The sequence below is a fragment of the Trichosurus vulpecula genome, chromosome 8 (genome assembly GCF_011100635.1).
Source record: "Trichosurus vulpecula isolate mTriVul1 chromosome 8, mTriVul1.pri, whole genome shotgun sequence".
Lineage (NCBI taxonomy): Eukaryota > Metazoa > Chordata > Mammalia > Diprotodontia > Phalangeridae > Trichosurus > Trichosurus vulpecula.
In genome coordinates, this window is record NC_050580.1 from 160,627,850 (window position 1) to 160,649,056 (window position 21,207).

Below are 21,207 nucleotides of genomic sequence, written 5' to 3' on the forward strand. Positions count from 1 at the left end.
TAATATATTATACTTGTATGCAAATATTTCTGTTGAACACATGCCAGTCAGTTTTGTTGCCCTTCAGTAGTCTGTGAAATCCTTAAGAACAGGTACCATGTGAATTCTTTATGATGTAAATTCTAATTATCTAGGACAGTATGGTCTGCCATGAGGATAGTTATAGAATTCATGTCGTAGCTTAGCAGATGTGGACAGGCTGAGTCTCTTGTTTCTAATGGGTCTTGAGGGGAAAACATCTAGCAACTTTATTGGAAAATGCTGTCTTATCCGTGCATAAATGGGGTTTTCAATTCAATTACACCTTAAAACAGATATAAAATACAATAGGAGGAATTTGAGGGAAATTTTTTTGACTAGGAGGATCATAGGAGACCAGAATAGAAGTTATAGGATCTCTTTCTGTGGGGATCTTTAAAGTAGGACAGTCATTGAACTTTCTTTGATGGCTTGAGGACAAGCCTAGACCCTAGAGGAAGGATTTTTTAAAAAAATTTCTATTGTTTCCACCTAATTGTTCGGGGCTCCTTCCCTCAGGAATGTAGCTATCCTTTATATCTCTTCATGACAAGTCTTCGGCCCCAATTTTTCTTAAGTTTCACAAGGTACTTTAAGTTTGGTGATTTTTTTAAAAAAGCATAATTCTGTTTTTTAATTAACAAAAAAGTCTATTTTTCTCTCTCTTTTACTTCCCCCCTTAACGTTGTGTGTGGGGTGGGGAGAAGACAAACAAAACACTTGTAATAAATATTCATACTTAAGTAAAACAAATTTATGCATTGGCCATGTCCAAAAATACTTTCCTTGTTCTTCACCCTGAGGTCTTCAAATGCAGTGATTTCTATAAACTATATACAGGCAGACCACTAAGAGCATATAGAATGGTAGAGTGTAGCTTTGGAGAAGTCTTAGGATCTAAGACAATCTAATCTTTTTATTAAAGGGATTTGTTCTATGAAGTTTGGATTTAATCAAAGGGCCCTACTTGAGGACCTCTAGGACCTTACCACATGTTGTCTTGAGGCCACAGGTTCCCCACCCCTGTCTTAGATATTACCTAAGTCATATTCCTGGCTATGGTTTTCTCCTTAGCTACAGAGAAATCAGTAATTTCTTTCTAGTTCCATCAGTTTCTGCTTATATCCCAGGCCTTTTCTTCCCTAGCAATTGGAGTTCTGTTTGGAGCCTAGCTTTGACTATTTTCACTAATCTCATCCTTTTTTCATTAGCAGTTACTTATTATTTATAATAATAATTATTAATAGGTAACATTTATATATCTCTTTAAGGTTTGCAAGTTGGTTTACACATTATCTCATTTGAACCTTTTATCTAAGCATCTATTGTGAACTCACTCTGTAGCTATCCCAGAGACAAAACTGGAAATAATTCTTCTCTTCAGGAAGAAAAAAATTTGGAAAATGCTCCTTGGGCCCTAGTAAAAATGTAATATTATCCCTTAAGATATCAGTGTAGGTCTTTAAACTGCTAGAAAATGACCAGCAGTATAATAGAATAATAATGCTTTTTTGGTCAATTGCCTACAGGGTCAAGATGCTAACAACTACTTTAAAGTGACAATGTAATGGACATATTTTGTCATTTTATTTTTATTTTCAGTTCTAAATTCTCTCCCTCCTTCTACCCCTTATCCCACCAATAGTGGGATATGATACATTTTGAAGCATAGTTTGAATGTCTGGATGCCTTGGAAACTCTGTGTGTGTGTGTGTGTGTGTGTGTGTGTGTGTGTGTGTGTTGAAGTCCCTGGGCTTTCTTAGAAGTTCAGTAGTAAATAACTAATTTTTAAGAAATTCACATGTACATTTAGGATAGGTTGGACCATGTCCATCCATCCCTTACTTGGAAGATTCAGCTTTTATTTCTGACTGACTAGTCCTGTTTCATGATCATTCTAGTACCATGCCCACCTCCATCTAGTTTACCTTGCACCTGAACTTACCTGGTCTGCAAATTCATTTGGTAAAGTCAGGTATTTAATTGGATATGTTGCAAATATCTGTGCTGTTGCATTTTCTCCTGTGACGAGCAGTTTTCCATCAGCAAAGCTCTGAAGTGCATCTATGAAAACAAAGCCCTTGTTTATTAGTATTCCTTTGGGAAGTATAAAGGTGGGGGGGAGCATAGAGAGAACTAACATATTGCTTAAACATTTAGATGAGACTTGTTGCTACCTTAGCCTTCTCCCAATTTTGGATGATGATGGTCATCATAAATGCCAAATCTCAGGGTGGTTCTGGAGCTCTCCAGGATCAACTCCAAGATTTTGGTTAGCATCATGGAGGGGTGCAGAAAGCCCACATCTATTTTAGCCACACCATTCTTGGCCTGAGTCAGTTACTAGTCTAGGGATCTTGGAACCAACTCACTTTTCCTCTGGAATTTCAGAATTGTCCTGTGAGCAAGATAGACTCTGAGGATCTGTGTGTGCCCCAAACAAAAACTCCATGGAGATTCCTGTGGTGCCCACAACTGCCTGAGGATTTAGAAAATAGTTGGGTGCATCCAAGGTTTCAAAATGGATATAGGATGAGAAATACCTGACATAAAGCAGTTTAGAAGCTAAGAATTTTAGGGAGGCAAGGGACTAGTTTTTAGTCCAACCAGAAGGCACTGGAACCAAAGTCAGAGAAACCTGAGTTTACATCCTAGCTCTGCTTTTTACCACCCATATGGTCATGGGTGAGCCACCTTTCTCAGATTCAGCTTCCTCTTGTAGACAGGCCCCATGGTACAGTAAAAAGTGACTTGGTTCTGGAGTTGGGGGACCTGGGATTGAAACTTGTTTCTGTCCCCTTACGAGCTGTTTAACTTCTTTGGGCTTAAGTTTTCTGTAAAACGTGGGGTACATTCCAACCCTAGACCTATAATCCTAAAATGAAGGGATTGGGCCAGCTAAGCATTAGAATCCTATCATACTCCATTAGGGATGTGCTCCCACTGGCTCAGAATGGTTGATTTTCAGGGTGAACGTTTACACCTGGGAAACTGGTAAAGCTATCCCTACTCTAGACTTGAGAAAAAGATGGAGAACATGTTAATAATACAAATTAAAATTTAAAATCAGTCTTGTGTTTTTGGAGGGCTGGTTGTTAAAAATTTACCAGCACATCCTTTAACCTCTCAGATGTAAGCAATCTGGAGAGGTGAACCAGTATCATACATCTAGTTAGTGGCAGACCAGAAGTCATATCTCCTCTGATTTCAAATCCAGGGTATTTGTCGTTTTTCCCCATTCTACCACATTATCTCATCACAGAGAGAAAAGGATCTGGGTAGTAGTGACTGTGATTGACTAGCAGCAGAGCCTAGCCCACATTTCAGATCTGGCTTCTTTTTCAGTTCTCCTATTGAAGATGACTTTTCTTCTGAGTGATGAGACTCTGAATTTTCAATTCCAGAATTTTCCCTTTCCCAAATCTCATTTGCAGCAGGGAATGTATGCTGAGTTTGAATTTAGAAAACCTAAGTTCAAATCCCAGCTCTGCTGCTAAGTGGGTGTGTGACCACAGTGGAATCATTTTGCCAGAATTTTCCAGCCCTAAATCTATGGTCTAGGAAGACTTTCTTAAACACCACCCTCCCAGATTAATTTTGGTGCCTTCCCTCTGTTGATTATCTCCAATTTATCCTGTACGTAGCATGTCTGTATGAAGTTGTTTGCATGTTATCTTCTCCATTAGATTGTAAACTTACTGAGAAGAGGGACTGCTTTTACCTTTCTTTGTGTCCTCAGTGCTTAGCAAAGTATAATATTCATAAATATTAATTGACTGATTCCATGAATTATTTCCTATGACTAATGGCTGCCATCTCCTAAAATAGTTCGCTTGGGAGAGCTGAAATATGACTCTTGCTTTGGACCAGATTAGAAGAATGTTTTAGGATCCAATTTCAATGATTCAGAATATTAGTGCTTGGAGGTACTTTAGAAGTTATTATCTATAAGCCTCATCTTGGGATATTTCATAGTTTGCTTAATACAGTGAGTTAGTGACAGTCCCAATTAGAAGCCCAAGTTCTGTTGACCTTCAATTGTATGTTCTCATTCGTTGCTTTTACTCAGCAATACTAACAGTCTTATGGAAAGAATTGAGGTCGTGTGCCAGAGAAGGGGACAGCTTTCCATTCCACCTTTGTTATGCTGACCTCCCTTCCGTGTCTTCTTCCCAAAAGCCATGCAGAATACCCGGTTCCACTGGCTCACCTCCCCTTCCAGAACCAAATGGGAGAAAAGAATGGAAATAGAAACTCCTGAAAAACATCATTGCGCTATTGACATTCTTCCCCTCGTGTGTTGGATCTCTTAGGGCATAGTAGGCATGTAAATGACTAGCATCATCATTATTATTCTCTATCTTTAACACAGATTTAAGCTCCTTTAGAGGCTTAATAAATTTGACCTGATGATGATAGTGTTTCATTCTTTTTGTACACTCTTGTCTTCAGAGCAGTATTCCTTTTACCAGAGCTTATTGCTACATCTGGTACATTCTCCCACTATCTCCTCCTCCTCACTACAATCTTCAAAATAAATTTTACTCAGATTTAGTCCTTTTCCCTTATCCTCCCAACACAAGTGGCCAACTCACCATAGTAAATTCCAAAGAGGGTTGCAGCCCCTAGAAAAGCCCCCAGGAACTGGGCCCCCACATAGAAAGGGAATCTGAACCAATTCATCCGTCCATAGAGACACATAGCAAAGGACACTGCTGGGTTAATGTGACCACCTGCATGGAATATCAAATGATGGAGCATGAGTCATGAAAGGGAGGGTTAGAATAGAGACAGAAAAAATTATCTAAAATCTAACTATGAGGTAGTTGAAATAAAAATAGTGTCAAATTTCAAACTATCCTACCCTATTTCTCAAAATGAATAATCTGTTAGATCTAGTGACAGCCTATAGAACAAAAACCCCAAAGTGAGTAAACATCTCTTTTAGATCATCAGAAATTATCATGATGGAGGGTGGAAAGGCCAGATGTAGTAGGTTAAAACCAAAGTCCAGCAACTTCCCCACTTCCATTACAAGGATAATAAAAGCAACATTGAGATTGCAAAGAGAGGACACTTCCAGCAAATTGTTCCTGAAAACCACACAGTTATAGAGTTCAGAAAACTGAAATTCAGTTTGTTTCCTCTAGCATATGAGATATTTGTTCTCCGCTCTACCTAAACGTGTTTCCCTTATATTAAAAAAAATCATCAGGACTTTCTTGTAACCTTGGGCCAGACAGAAATTTCTCCATGTCTTCTGTGTTCCTGTCTGGTCAAGACCTCAGGCATGGTTTTTGCTCTGTGGAGTGTATCATTTACTTTCCCAGATGTCTTTGCATCTCTACAGTCAGTAACCAACCAACTTCTTCTTATTCTTACCGCAAGAATCGTCTTTGAGTTTATGGTTCTCATGTCCCTAATGAATATGTATTTTCCCCTGAGGAACACAGTCCATATTTAGAAGAGATTTCAGTTTAGGGAATTTGATAAGTATACATTCAGAATGTAGGAGAAAAATAAAAAGAAAAAAATAAAGAACAGAAGAAGATGAGAAATAGGGAACTATATGCCAAAAAAAGGTCACTGGCAAGTGTTTGACTAGGTTTGAACATGATCTGTTATAATGCCTCTGGACATAGTTGAAAATAGGAGAAGGTAACAAAATATGGAATAATTTCATGTACGGGAGATTTCACAAACAGAACTAAAAGGTATCCTGTAAAATTTAAATGAGGAACAAATAAAAAGAAGTACAGCTTATTCTCTCAAGAGTTAGAAACATTAAATAAGTTGAAGAATAGTTTACATTTGAATTTAATTAGTGACTAGTGCATAATGGGGCATTCATGGAAGCTAAGGTTATTTTGAGTCATATCCTTCATCTCTTGAAGATATCTAAGGTCTCTTCTGATACCTAGATACTAGGATCTAGAGAAGGAAGGGATGGTTGAGATCATCTAACCCAACCTCTCCATTTTACAGATAAAAAACTGAGATTTGGAGACAATAATGACGTGCCCATGCTCATATAGGTAGTGAATAGCAAAGCTATGAGTCAAACCCAGTTCCTCTGACTCCAAATCCACTTCTTTTCCCATTACTAGACTGAGGCCATGCAGGACAGTGGGAAAGTCTGTTGGATTTGAAGTCAGAAGACCTGGGTTCGAGTCCCAGTTCTTCCAGGGTAAGTTATGGAACCCTTCTATATCTCGGCCCCCATTTGTAAAACGAAAGAAGTAGATTCAAAGCTCCCTTCCAATTCAAAATCTATGATCTCATTGGTATCATCTTCGGAGACTGACTTTTGACTTGTTTGGCCATGGGTCTGACCTAGTGTCACTTCTCTTTTGTTACATTATTAATCTCATGCCTAATACTTGGAAATGCTTAGAATTGGTAAGTTGACCGCACAGTAGTTAACAGTTAAACGGATGTCTCTAGTTACTTTGGGGAAGAGATGCCACCCTAGAGAACTGTAAAAGGACAAGAAAATATTACACACATCCTGCTCTCATACAAAACACAGATCAAAAGCAACCTGTTTTTTGCTGCCAAGGATTTGGAAATGAACTCAAAGTACTCAAGCACTTAGAAGACCTCAGGAACAGAAAAACAGGTAATGGAAACTTCCTTGTCTTTCTTTTCCTAGGATTATTACCTCCCAAAGCCCAAGTTCATACTATATTTCATGGTTTTGTTTTGTTGGTTTTTTTCTTTCATATTTGGATATGTTTAGCAATCAAGAATAGAAGAAGGATTATAGTGGGGTCAAAAAAATGCTGCTCATTTTCATTTGAGTTGCTGCCACCTTTCCTTTCCCAGAAGGTCTGGGAGAAGAGCCAAGAAAACCACAGAGTCCAAGGACTTGGGCATCATGGCAGTTGGCATCCTTTCTTCCTAAGCCAAGACCAGAGGAAGAGGGAAGTTGCCACCCCAGGACAATGACTTCTCCATTTTTCCTGGACTAGATTAGGCATTGGGAGAGAGAACTGCCTTGGAGAGTTGGCCATTTACATTTGGGCTACTAGAAGAAATCACAAGTGAATTCTTGAATAGCGTTATGATCTGTTTCCTTGACAAAATAGTTCAAATTATAAGACTTTGTGTCCACTAAAAGCAGCAATTAAATCTATGTCATTCTCAAGCACAGGTCCTGAAACCTTGTAAATACAATTGAACTCCATTTATAGTGAGGAAAGTGCCTTGGATGGAAAATAAAGGCTGCCAGGAGATAGAGGCTCAGAAAGGGAGGTAGAAGCTCCTAAGACAAGAAGGCCCGCAACTTTTCATTCTTACTGTTCTCTTTTGCCCTATTCAGCAGAAACTTTAGAGAACAATAGCTAATATTTATCTACTACTTTAAGGTTTGCAAAGCAATTGGCATATGTTATTTTTTTTGACCCTCACAACAACCTTATGAGGTAGGTGCTACTATTATCCTCTTTCTACCCTTGAGGAACCTGAGGCTGATAGAAATTAAGGGACTTGCTCATTCATGGTCACATAGCTAGTAGGTGTCTAAGGCAAGATTCAATTTCAGGTCAACCTGACTTCAAGTCCAACACTTAATTTGTGGTACCACCCAGCTGCCCTGGTTGCTCCTTGCTACTGCTGTTAATAAAGGCCAGGTGGCCAGAGGCCCAGAGTGGGCAAAGGGCACTAAGAATTTTCTTCAGTTCAAAAATCTCTCTCCAAAACATCCACTAATTGGAATTCATAAAGGCTAAAAAATGTATCCTTTAAAATGCAGATATCTCTGCCAGGGTTAATCCTTTTGGTCACTTTACACCAAATTCCTTTAATCATATTGCCTAAAACAAAATTTTGCTAAAGATGGGATGGAGGTGGGGAATAGAAATGAGAAAGCTTTCATGGGGAGGAGGAGGGAGAGGTAGGTAATTTTGGAGCAGGAGCTGCTTCCAAGAAGGTTAGGGAGGTTTAAAAAAATAAAAAAGCTTAATGAGAGTACCAAATGTCTGGTAAGGAAAGAAAAACCAGGCCATGAAAGATGGAGAAAAGAAGATAAGAAGGAATCATTTCCCATTATTTTGCAATTTTGTCTAGAATCCTGGTGACTACTGAAAACTATCCATACAATCATTACCATCTTGCTGTGCCTGATGCCTGTGAATCATGTTTGAAGCAAGGTAATGTGTGATTTAAAATATTGGTCATGCTCTATAGAACATACTCCCTGAATCAGTGTAACTCAAACCCAGAAAACTTACTAGAATCACAGGATTAAAGATCTCTAGGGACCTGAAGAGATTTGGTTCCTTGCCTATTGAATTTCTTTACTAGCTTTCCCAAACCCAAGAGGCCACCAGGGAGTTATAATCAATCCCTCCCAGGGAAAATCATTACTAGGCAAGACTGCTTCACTAATGGTGATCCTCTGTAACAAGTGAATCTTGTCTTAAGCCCCTTTTAGACTGGGGAGAATTTATTCAACACCAGCCCATAGCTATGGAAGATGACACAGCTCAGAGACAGAGCCAAATTTAGATAACCTTTCCTCCATTGTTTTCTTGAAGTGGTGTCATTGTTTTTTCAGACTCCAGTAAGGAGAGGAAATAGGGCTTTCTTCCTTTGAAGAAGAGAAGAGTGAGAACAGTTTAGGATACTCGGTGCTGAAACAGCTCCGTGTTTGCAGGGCTTTGGGATTATGGCCAATGGTGAGAAGGGATAGAGGTGGGCAGGGATTCTTGTGTTAGAGTGTATTTATTGGTGCTTTTCCTTTGTGTCTCGCCTCCCGCTGCTGGTCCCATCCTGGCAGAGGTGACGCTCCATTCTCGGGAGAATTGAATACATTTGATTTTTGTCCTTACCTGAGAAGCTTCTGTGAATTATTGGGGTACTCAGGTGGTTTCCCCACCTCACACAGTTTTGGGGGCTTGCCCAGGAACCCCTCTTTTTGAAGAGGGGGCTCTCTCAAGAAATGGGAACCCAGCGTGCACTGGGAGTTCCTGGGGATTCCAAGATCAGTGAGGAGAGTCCCTGCCCACTAAGAACAGATGACGCGAAAAGAGGAACTCAGAGGGACAGAAACTGAGAAGAAGCTCTGACTGAGTGAAACCAAATCCCAGCCAGCTGGCGGGAAAAGACAGTCACGTAAGTTATAGGTATATAACCCGGGGGAGGGCAAGAACTTGGGGGTCCTAGGGTCTTAATTTGGGAGTAGTTGACTTGGAGGATCTAGCGACAGACCTCGTTTAAATTATGGGCTGACCCTGATTAGGGACACCGCTAAGTGAGCCCCTCAGATGACTTGGGGGGGACAGGGTAACCTCTCGTGAATTTGGCTGGGCCTTAGACCTGGAAGTGCCAGAAACAGGCTTCATAAATTAAAAAAAGATGGGAAAAGGACAATCAAAATCCATTTCTTAGGAGCAAAACTTTTCAGATATACCAGTAGATAGTCCTTTAGGGAAGAAACTTCAGAATTGGGAGGAGATACAAAGTATAGGGGAAAGGATAAGAGGAAGATGATAAAATTTTGTTGTTTTATTTGGGGAGGGATAGATTTAGGAGGTGTAGTATGGCCAAAGTATATGTCTTCTGAGGATTGGGTGTGTCAAAAGTTAAATTTATATCTGAATGCTGGAGACCCCTTTAATCCAGAAGAAAGCAGCTATGCTGCACTCTGGTTAGTAATGGAGTAAAACAGATGGTGATGAGGGGAGGCAGGGAAGCAAAAGGAGGAATGCCCACCACATCCTTGGGACCCTCTTCTTGTTCTTCTCCCTCCTTACGCTCCCCCTCCCCCCGCAGCAGCCACGGTGGCGCCTCAGCCAGAGGGGGCTGGGGCTTCCAAGCCTGTATTAGCTCCTTCCAAGCAGGAGTCTGAAGTGGAGAAATTGATCAGTTTGGAATATCCCCCTCATTGCCCCTTGAGAAGGGAACTTAAGCAATTACTAAAAGATCAGGAGAATCTGCCATTAAAATCCCAAACTCAGACTCCTAGTGGATTATATCCTCTTAGGGAGGTCCCACTGGGGCAAGGACATATTGGATTTGTGAATGCTCCATTAAGTACTTTTGAAGTAAGAAGTTTCAAGAAAGAACTGAAGCCCTTAATGGAAGACCCCTGGGGGGGTCACAAAACAATTAGAACAGTTTTGGGAACACAATGTATATACCTGGGACAAATTGATGTCTATTCTAAATATATTATTTTCCCAGGAAGAAAGGGCAATGATCCGTAGGTCAGGGATGAAGGATTGAGATAGGAGACGCCCTCCAGGTTTGGAGGTGCTGTCAGTTGACCAAAAATATCCAACATAAGAAATGGGACAATAATAATCCTGATCATAGACAACATATGAGGGAATTAAGAGATCTGGTGATTATTGGCATTAGGGAAGCTGTACCAAAGTCACAAAATACTAAGAAAGCTTTTGAAATTATGCAAAAAAGGATGAATCACCATCAGAGTTTTTAGATTGCAAGGAAATGTAAGGAAATATTCTGGCCTTGATATGAATGAGGAGACTACCAGATCCACAGTGAAATTGCATTTTGTTAACAGTGCATGGCCAGATATAAATAGAAAGGTTCAGAAAATAGAAAGGTGGAATAATAAGTCTATGGAGGAGTTGTTAGAAGAGGCCACCAAAGTCTTTGTAAGGAGGGAGGAGGACAAGCAGAAACAGAATGCCAAACTACTAGTTCAGACGGTACAGGCTGTTACCGAGTCATTAGATGCCGGAGTGAGGACTTGTGTTTTATTGAATGGAAGGACTCTGGAAAGGAGAGCGTACTGGGGTAAGGAAAGAGTGGGACAAGGGGAAAACCGAGGGAGGGGAGCTCTCATCTGTTGGGGATGTAAGCAGGAGGGACACCTGATGAGGAATTACCCACAACGACAGCAGGAACAGAGTATTTATTCCCTAGCAGAGTTAGAAGATTAGGGGTGTCAGGGGTTCATAGAAACAGCCCACCCACTGGAACCCTTGATATGTCTGAGGGTGGGGCCCCATAGGGAGGGGTTATTATTCCTAGTGGACACTGGGGCTACTCGGTCGTCAGGGATGCAGTTACCACAGGGGATCAGGTTGTCACAGGATACTCTCATTATTTCTGGGGTAAAGGGTGAAAATTTTGTTCTACCCCTTACTGAAGTTTTAGAATTTGAATATGTAAGAACTATCGTTTTTAATTGTCTGCTTGTGGTTCTGGAAGCAGGAGTGCAGTTATTGGGAAGAGATTTAATCATGAAATTGGCCATTCAGCTAATACCTTGGGGAACCAAGATAATTCCTATAAGGACACTAGTTTTAATGGAGGAGGAAGATCAATTAATCCACCCTGAAGTGTGGGCAACTGCTACTAATCGGGGTAGGATTAAAATGGCACCTATTAAGATTAAGTTAAGGGATCCTGCCGCAGTGGTAAGGGTACGGCAGTATCCGATGTCTCTTGAAGGAAAGAGGGGACTTCAGCCAGTGATTAAGGGATTATTGGAAGGAGGACTGCTTGAGCCATGCATTTCACCTTTCGATACCCCCATTCTACCAGTTAGAAAAGCGGATGGAACATACCGGTTAGTGCAAGATCTTAGAGAAATTAATAAGATTGTATTATCTTCCCTTCTGGTTGTTCCCAATCCTTATACCATATTGGGGAAGATAGATGAAAAGGGAAAACGGTTTCTTGTGATTGATCGGAAGGACGCCTTCTGGGCCTGCCCCCTAGACGCAGATAGTAGAGACATCTTTGCCTTTGAATGGGAGGACCCTGAGACCAGGAGGAAACAGCAGTATCGTTGCTGTGTCCTTCCTCAGGGATACACTGAATCCCCTAATTTATTTGGGCAAGTACTAGAGAAAGTATTGGAAAGGTTTCAGACACCTCCTGGGACTAAAGTGTTGCAGTACGTGGATGATTTATTAGTGACAGGCAGAAAGAGAGAAGAAGCTAGTAATGCTTTGATACAATTACTTAACAACCCAGGACGTGAAGGATTGAGGGTTTCCCGAAATAAGTTACAGTTTGTTGAAAGAGAGGTTAAATATTTGGGTCACTTGATTAGGGAAGGACAGAAGAAACTGAATCCAGAATGAGTTGCAGGGATGCTACAAAAACCCCTACCAAAGAATAAACAGGAGCTTAGGAAATTCTTGGGTTTGGTAGGTTATTCTAAGGAGCTGGATCAATTCCTATGCAGCTCTTACAAAGCCGATGTATAGGTATTTGCTGGAAGAGGAACCTGACAGGATTCAATGGAATGAGGAAGGGAAGGAGGGATTCAACAGGCTGAAGGAGGCTCTCCCTTCTTTAGAGAAACCTTTTCATTTGTTCATGAATGTTGATAAAGGGGTGGCCCTGTGAGTCTTAGCACAGAAGAGGGTGGGGCAAAGAAGACCAGTTGCAAAAATTCTGGACCCTGTAGCTTGGGGTTGGCTAACCTGTATTCAAGCCGTAGCGGCTATGGCTGTACTGGTTGAAGAAAGTAGAAAATTGACTTTTGGAGGGAGTTTAATTGTAAGTGTTCCCCACCAGGTATGGGACAATCTTGAATCAGAGAGCAGGGAGGTGGTTAACTGATTCAACAATTTTGAAATATGAGGCAGTCTTGTTGGAAAAGATGATCTAGTACTGTCCCAAGATAATAATTTAAATCCTGCTTCTTTCTTGACTTCAAATAGCAGTGATGCCTCAGAATTAGAACATTATTGTATGGATATTATTGACCTCCAAACTAAAGTCCGAGAGGACTTAGAGGAGTCCCCAATAACAGGAGGACTTAATTTGTTCACTGATGGTTCTTCAAGAGTAATAGAGGAGAGAAAGAGGAATGGATATGCTATGGCGGATGGGAATCAAGAGTCCTTAGTGGAAGCAGGAGAGCTTCCATTAGATTGGTCAGCTCAAACTTGTGAATTATACACCCTGAACCAGGCCTTAAAACTTTTAGAGGCAAAAGAAGGAAATGTGTATACCGATTCTAAATACGCTTGGGGCATAGTACAAGTGTTTGGGAAAATCCGGGAAGAGAGAGGGAGGATTAATAGTAAAGGGAAGGAACTAGTGCATGGTACCTTAATACTCCAAGTCTTAAAAAGCCTATTGTTACTAGAGGCTATCGCAGTAGTGGTCATCAACGGGGGCACTCGTTTGAGGCTAGAGGCTAGAGGCTAGAGGAAACCAACTTGCAGACGAAGAGGCAAAAAGAGCAGGGATGGCAGAATCTGAAGCGTTGGAGGAACTTTTAGTCTTAATTCGCTCTTTTCCCCCAGATCTCCCATCAGGAAGAGAAGCAGAAGGCACTAGAAATGGAGGCCCAGGAACGAGATGGAAGTTCGTTCCTCCCTGATGGGAGAGAAGTATTGACCAAAGCAAGTATGAGACGGATACTTAAATATTTGCATCAAGGCAGCCATTGGGATGTTCAGAATCTGTGTGATGCGGTTCTAACCCAGTGTGTATCACTTGGCCTCTACACATTAGCCCAACAGTTGGTGAATGGATGCCTTGTGTGTCGAAGGACAAACAAGTCTGTCCTCTCCTAGACCCCATCGGGAGGTAGGCCACCAGGGTTGAGACGTTTTCAAAGTATCCAGATAGATTTTACTGAACTTCCCCCAGGTGGACGCCTAAAGTACCTACTGGTCATGGTGAACCATCTAACTTCCTGGGTGGAGGCTTTCCTGTTGCCCCGTGCCACTGCTTCTGCAGTTAGTAAGGTATTGTTGGAACAAATTATTCCAAAGTATGGAATTGTGGAGTGGGTAGACTTGGATCAGGGAACTCATTTTACTGCTAAGATTCTGCAATCTCTAGCCCATGCATTAGATATCACTTGGGAGTTTTATACTCCTTGGGATCCTCCGTCGTCTGGCAAGTTTGAAAGAATGAATCAGGAAATTAAGAGACAATTGACAAATAACTCTACAAACACAATTGTCCTGTATTAAGTGCTTGCCTCTTGCCCTCCTTAGGATTTGGACTAAACCTAGCAGAGATATAGTATTTTCCCCCTTATATACCTTTATTTGGGCATCCATATCCAGGGAAAACAAAGTATGGTTGGGACCCTGGGCTTGAACAAAAAGATAGATTTTTGAGGAAGTATGTAACTACCCTGGTCAGACACCTTTGGGCCCTACAAATGAAGGGACTAATGGCTCAAACCCCACCTTTGGGATTTCCTGTTCATAGGTACCATCCATGGGATTGGGTACTGATAAAAGTTTGGAAGGAAGAAAGGCTTGTTCCTGCTTGGGAGGGACCTTATCAAGTCTTGGCTGACCTTGGACACGGCTGTCCGGACCCAAGAGAAAGGTTGGACTCACCATGCCAGAGTAAAAGGACCTGTGGAGCTCCCTTCAGCATGGAGTGTTGAGTCAGCTGAGCCTGAGAAGTTAAAGCTATGCCTGAGGTGCAGTCTGGACTCCCCAGCTGGAGGGAAGCACAAGCTTTGAGTTATGCTATTTATTAGGGACTGCTGTTTAGAGGGTTGTGGGTGATTATGATTGTATTTTCAGTTTCCTTTCCCTTTCTTTCTTTCCTTCCCCGTGTTGCTGTTTTACCTTACTGTGTAAATTGTATTTTTGTATTACAGTGTCTAAGGTTTGCTGGTATAAAGGCCTTGGAAACGTGGTTTGGGATTCTTATGAGAATGATACTCATTCTTCCTATTTTGTCAGAGTGGCAGCAGAATTCACTTGTGAGACTAGGGCAAGCAGTAGTCAATACTGGACCTCAGGAATGTTGGGTATGTCATTTACACCCTCAGGTGAGGAATGGACCCCCGTGGTACCATGGTTGGCAAGATCGCACTACGTGGCCTGATCCGTATCCATCTACGAGGTATGCTTCCCCTTTATTCCCAGTATTATCTGATGAGGCTACCTTCTGATCAGTGCCCTGTTTCGATACCGGGCACCCCTTTGTGAGTAAGACTTACATGATGTCTCAAAATTTTGGTCCTATATTAAGAAGTTCAGAGGGAATGGTCCAAGTAGGACCCTTTTCGTATAGTTGTGTAGCAGGAGATACTCATTCTTTTACAACTCCCAATTATACCCATATCATGTATGATTGTTGTACTAAAAATCCTATAGTTTTTAACCTGATGGTTGCTAAAATGTATATCCCAACTAACTGTAGTTATTGGTTCCCCAACTCTACTGTTTTGATACCGGGGAAGAGTTTTAAGAATATGCTTGTTGCACCTTGAGAGCCAAAACCTCCCTCATGGCAGATATATCAGAAATTGAATCAAATAGATTTACATCCTTTCTCCCTCCCCACTTGTAATTCCTCTCACGGTTGGGGTAGGAAGGTGCCCTCTCTGCTGAATACTACAAGACTAAATTCTGTACGTGCTCCCACAGGATACATGTTCATCTGTGGGAGATCAACAGATTCCTTGGTGGTATATGAGGCCTGGCCCAATCGTACCCACTGGGACATGATTACAACTTATAATTCATTCCTGTGTCTAAGCCTTTATAAGAATTATGGACAGTGTATCCTTGGAGTCATCAATCCTGGTATAGTTATACAAGCATACGGCCTCATCTGACCAGAGAACCCATCTATGCAAGTGAAGCTCATGGGATAATTTTCTGTGGTGGGTTAGGAAGACTACAGCATTCCTTATACCTTAGGTGGGATATATAGATCATGAAACTGTCTTGACTAATATTACTAAAACCATAGAGGTGATTGCAAATGAAACTGCAGCAGGACTACAGAATTTACAGGAATCCCTAGATTCCCTGGTGCATGAGGTTTTAGATAACTGAATAGCCCTAGATTATTTGCTGGCAGCTGAGGGAATGGGGTGGTGAATACTTCTTGTTGCTTATACATAAACAAAACTCAACAGATAGTGACAAATATTTACCACCTACATGAGGCAGCTACATGGATGGAGGAGATTGGGCAACAGCTATCTCCCATTACCTTAGTCTGGGACAAGTGGAAGTCAACGATTTATTCTATACTTTCTGTAGTTGTAGTTATTATAATCTGTCTTTTGTTTGGACCATGCATATTGAATTGTTTAGTTTCACTTATATCTTCTAGACTTCAATCAATATTTTATTCTGAGCCTGTTAAATTGAGAATCCTGAGGGATGGGAGAAATGTACCGCAGATAGGCAATACAAAGGCAGATATGGTGGGAGATAGGAAGTGGTAAGAGAGTATGATGAATGTTGAGGATAGACTGGTGAATGATTTGTACCAGCAGTGGTGTGCAAAGTCTTCACATTAGTATAAAAGAAGAGGGAGGATTGAGTGTAATGGCTTAATAGCTGAGAAATGATGTGTGAAGACTTAGCAGGAAAGAGGTACATATATAGATATATGTGTGTGTATGTGTATATATATATTTATATATATGTGTGTGTGTGTGTGTGTGTGTGTGTGTGTGTGTGTGTATGAATTCATGAAGGCTCAAGGATTAAAGGTAGATATTAGAACTTGTGTGAGGGCAAAAAGCAAAATTACTCAGTCTCCAGGAGTTCAGAACCTGGGGTGGCAGGCATTCTTTCTTCCTGCTCTTTCCTGTTCTCTTTCTCAGAACTAGAATTTACCAAATAAGGATAAGGTCACCATGACCTGCATTCCTTTGTTGAATGGGGCCAGAGAAAATGACCCCCTCCCTTCTCCTCATTTCTTTCCTTAACCTTGCAAACATCACCTCAGCAGCTGATTCCCAAATAAGGAAAGTCTGTATGGATTGGCCCTGTCTGATTTCCTGGTTCTTTGTCTAGATTTTCACACCTAGATTGTAAGCCTGCCTCCCAGCCAATGGTGAGAAGGGATAGAGGTGGGCAGGAATTCTTGAGTTAGAATATACCTATTGCTGCTTTTCCTTTGTAGCTCGCCTCCTTCTGCTGGTCCCGTCCTGGCAGAGGTGACACCCTATTCTCAGGAGAATTGAATAAATTTGATTTCTGTCCTTACCTGAGAAGCTTCTGTGAATTATTGGGGTGCTCGTGTGGTTTCCCCACCCCACACAAGAAGGTCAAAAAATTCCAAGCTCTCAAGATTTTCCTCCAGAAAAGAGTTAAAATAGCCCCTTAGGGAGAATAAAGTATGGGTAGCGACAAAGAAGAATAGGGACACAACCAGGATCTTCCTGGGACAATTTGAGAAGATGTGAAGAAAAATCCCAGAAATAAGTTTGGTCCCATGAAGAGTAAACGCCTCCAGGCTAGGTCCCATTTTAACAACAAGCCGCAAGCCCCTTAAACAAGTGTCAAGTCCTGGGGCTAGTTGGTTTGAGAGGCTGCCTCGACCCCAGCCACAGGAACTTTTCACCCCCGGATAGTGAGGGGAGTTGGGTGTTTGAGCCCAGGAAGATTGAGGGAACCTCTGCTGATGAAGAACACTAGACCCAGCTGTGATACAAAGAACGGTGGTGGTGAGAAGGAACCAGCACATGCCCAGTGAGTGCAGAAGCAGTGAGACAGGAAACCCCTGGCTGTGGGTACTTACATAAGGTTGGAGGTCTGACTTTGGTTCCAGGCTAGAGGGGAGAACTGAAGATCTGGGGCAAGAGGGACCTTTTTTCGTATCCCAGGGCTAGAGGTGATTACAAAAATGAAGGTGTTACCACACCAAAAAATGCACAGGCAAAGGAGAAAGAATCCAACCATAGAAACCTATTATGGGAATAGAGATGACCGGGGTTCATTTTCAGAGGAGGATATTGAAGTAAAGAAACCCCCAAAGAGGTAACATCAAATGGTCACCTGCCCAAAAAGAATTTATCTCAAATTGTTTCTTTCTGGCTGCTTGTAGTATTTTCTCCTTCATCTGGAAGCTCTGGAATTTGGCGACAATATTCCTAGGAGATTTCTTTTTGGGATCTATTTGAGGAGGCGATCGATGGATTCTTTTCAATTTCTGTTTTGCCCTGTGGCTCTAGAATATCAGGGCAGTTCTCCTTGGTAATTTCTTGAAAGACGATATCTAGGCTCTTTTTTTGATCATGGCTTTCAGGTAGTCCAGTAATTTTTAAATTATCTCTCCTGGATCTATTTTCCAGGTCAGTGGTTTTTCCAGTGATTCCATTTTTTCATTCCTTTGGTTCTGTTTTATAATATCTTGATTTCTCATCAAGTCACTAGCTTCCACTTGCTCCAATATAATTTTTAAGGTAGTGTTTTCTTCAGTGGTCTTTTGGACCTCCTTTTCCATTTGGCTAATTCTGCCTTTCAAGGCATTCTTCTCCTCATTGGCTTTTTGGAGCTCTTTTGCCATTTGAGTTAGTCTATTTTTAAGGTGTTGTTTTCCTCAGTGTATTTTTCAGTATTTTTTGGAGTCTCCTTTAGCAAGTCATTGACTTGTTTTTCATGGTTTTCTTGCATCCTTCTCATTTCTCTTCCCAATTTTTCCTCTACTTCTCTAACTTGCTTTTCCAAATCCTTTTTGAGCTCTTCCATGGCCTGGGACCAGTTCATGTTTTTCTTGGAGGTTTCTGTTGTAGGCTCTATGACTTTGTTAACTTCTTCTGTCTGTATATTTTGGTCTTCTTTGTCACCAAAGAAAGAATCCGAAGTCTGAGACTGAATCTGGGTGCATTTTCGCTGCCTGGCCATATTCCCAACCAACTAACTTGACCCTTGAGTTTTTCAGCAGGGTATGACTGCTTGTAGACTAAAGAGTTCTATGTTTCACGTTTGGGGGGGATGCGCCAGCTCTGCCACACCAGCACTCCTCCTTCCCCAAGAACCCCCAACCCAGACTGGGCTTAGATCTTCAGCAGGCTGTGCACTCCTGCTCTGATCTGCCACTTAATTCCTCCCACCAGGTGGGCTGGCTCCCAGCTCCCAGCTCCCAACTCTGTGTGGGATAGACCTCACCCAGAGACCATCCAGGCTGTGCTGGGCTGGAGCCCTGCTTCCCTCTGATGTTTTGTGGGTTCTGGTGTTCTAGAATTGGTTCAGAGCCATTTTTTATAGGTTTTTGGAGGGATTTGGCAGGGAGGTCACGCTAGTCCCTGCTTTCCAGCCGCCATCTTGGCTCCACCCCCTCATCCAGACTTTTGAAATGAAAATTTGTTACATATTTTGAATCCTCTCTTATGTTCTGCTATGCACATGACATGCTTTTTTTCTTTCTTACTTTGTGTTTAAGTTTTGATATTATATTTATGATATGTTTTTATTTCTTTTCTCTATTCTGTATTTGTGTTCTGGTAAATTTTAAAAAAGACTATATCAAGTTCAACTTCACTCTGATGGGCTTTAAATTCACTTGAATTCAATATAACTCAATACTTATTCACTAAAACACCTATTATGTGCAGTGTTCTATGCTTGATGGTGAGTAAACAAAGATAAAAACATAGAATCCCAGTTCTCAAGGAGTGTACTATCCAGTAGGGAGATATCTGAGATATCTGAAATACAATAACTGACTGTAATGCAATTTGTAATATAAAAGTTGTATAGAAATTCAAAGAGAGTAGTGTGAAAGTTTTGAAGAGGAAGAAATCACTTATTATTAATTGGGAAGCCTTCATGGAGGTGATTGCACCTGAGCTGGACCTTGGAAGAAAGGAAAGGTTTTGGTGGAAATGTTTAGGGAGACTATTCAGGCATAGCAGACAATGTGGTCAAAGCATGGAGACTGGAAGGGACAGGATATCCAATATGGCGCAAAAAAGAATGTCTGTTAAAGTTGGGAAAAGGCCTTGAATGACAGACAAAGCTATTTGCATTTTATTCATTAAGTAGGGGGAGCTACTGAGGGCTTTTGAGCATTAGCATAATATGATCATCCCCACATTTACTCGTTCCCCCGATTTTGTCCCTTTGTGAGCCAAGTGGGTTTTGCGGCAGTGGTTAAAGTTTTTACAATTTGAGGGAGTAGGGGACGATACCTTCGAAGATAAAGATCAGGAAAGAAAGGAAACAAGAACTTACTAAGCACCTACTATGTGCCAGGCGCAGGGCTAAGTGCTTTACAATTACTATCTCATGTGATCCTCACAACAACTCTTTGAGATAGGTGCTATTATTCTCCTCATTTTACAGCATCCTAGGGTCCCAGAGCTAATAAATGTCTCAGGCTAGATCTGAACCCAGGTCTTTCTGACTTTAGGCCCAGCACTCTGCCTACTATGCCACCTAACTGCCTCTAGGCCCAATGAAGCCAAGGTTGGTAGCTAAGATTCCAGTCATGAAGCTCAAGATGATCTTGGAAGTACTGTCACGTCCAAGACCAGTCAAGTCCGATGGGGCTGGTGATAAACATTGTTTGGGGTCAAGCTTCAGGAGTGTGGCTAGCAGACAATCAAGAGTAGCAAAGATTTCCCATTAGTTGGCCCCATTCAACATTCTCCAAGGATGTGTGTGCTTTTATTTTCACCCAAGCATGTCCTGACCTCTGGCTCTCTAGCTTCCTCGGAATTCCTCCCAACTGGATAGCTCCCATCATTGGAATTCTCAGTGGTCCTGATGGCAACAGCTATCCCTAAGTGGTGGCAGACGTAAATGAGGAAGATTGTATTGGTATCAGTGTGAAGGATGGTTTGGAGAGAAGAGAGACCAGTGTGTAGACTACTGCTGTAGTTTTTGTAAAAGGCAAAGACGACCTGAATCAGGCCTAAAAGGTTCAAGCTGGAATGAACCTTAAATGTAGGCTGTTCCAATCTCCTCATTTTATAAATAAGTAAACTGGGGCTCAGAGTGTTTAAGGGACCAGCCCAAGGTCATGCAACTAAAAAGTGACAAAGCCACAACTCAAAACCAGTTGTCTTGATTCTAGGGCCAATGTTTCTCTCACTATACCCTTATAGAAGTAGAAAAGAAGAAAGAGGGGAAGGACATTGTAGAAGTATAATTCATAGGTCCTGTCAACTTTTTGGATATGGGGATAAAAAGAGGGAAGAGTCAAAAGATGTCTTCCAAATTTCAAGCCTAGTTGACTGGAAAAGTGATGTCACCATGAATAGACATAGGAACATTTAGGGAGAGGGAGTATTTGGGGATGATGATGATGACTACTTAAGCTTTGGATAGGTTGGGCTTGTGGTATGTTATTATATGGTTATGTGTTAGATATTAGTATCTAATATTCAACTGCATCTCAAGCAAGTAGTCAAGGCATAGATTTTGTAGTAGTTTGTACAGAAGTGATAATTGAAGTTGTTAGAATAGATAAAGTTGCATAGTGAAAGAATATAGAGGGAAAAAAAAGAAAATACTCTTATGGAATGCC

General features: G+C 41.4%; 1 protein-coding gene across 2 annotated transcripts in view; it reads right to left on the minus strand.

Annotated features, from left to right (window-relative positions):
* Positions 1–21,207, minus strand: part of AQP9 (aquaporin 9) — a 66,990-nt gene that overhangs the window by 7,250 nt on the left and 38,533 nt on the right. Inside the window, exons 3-4 of one of the 2 annotated variants that reach the window (XM_036734974.1) lie at positions 4,614–4,751; positions 1,964–2,082 (exon numbers count right to left, since the gene is read on the minus strand). In XM_036734974.1, the coding sequence (XP_036590869.1) occupies positions 1,964–2,082; positions 4,614–4,751 (257 nt within the window). The remainder of the gene's footprint in view (positions 1–1,963; positions 2,083–4,613; positions 4,752–21,207) is intronic. The other variant, XM_036734975.1, reaches the window with a different exon arrangement.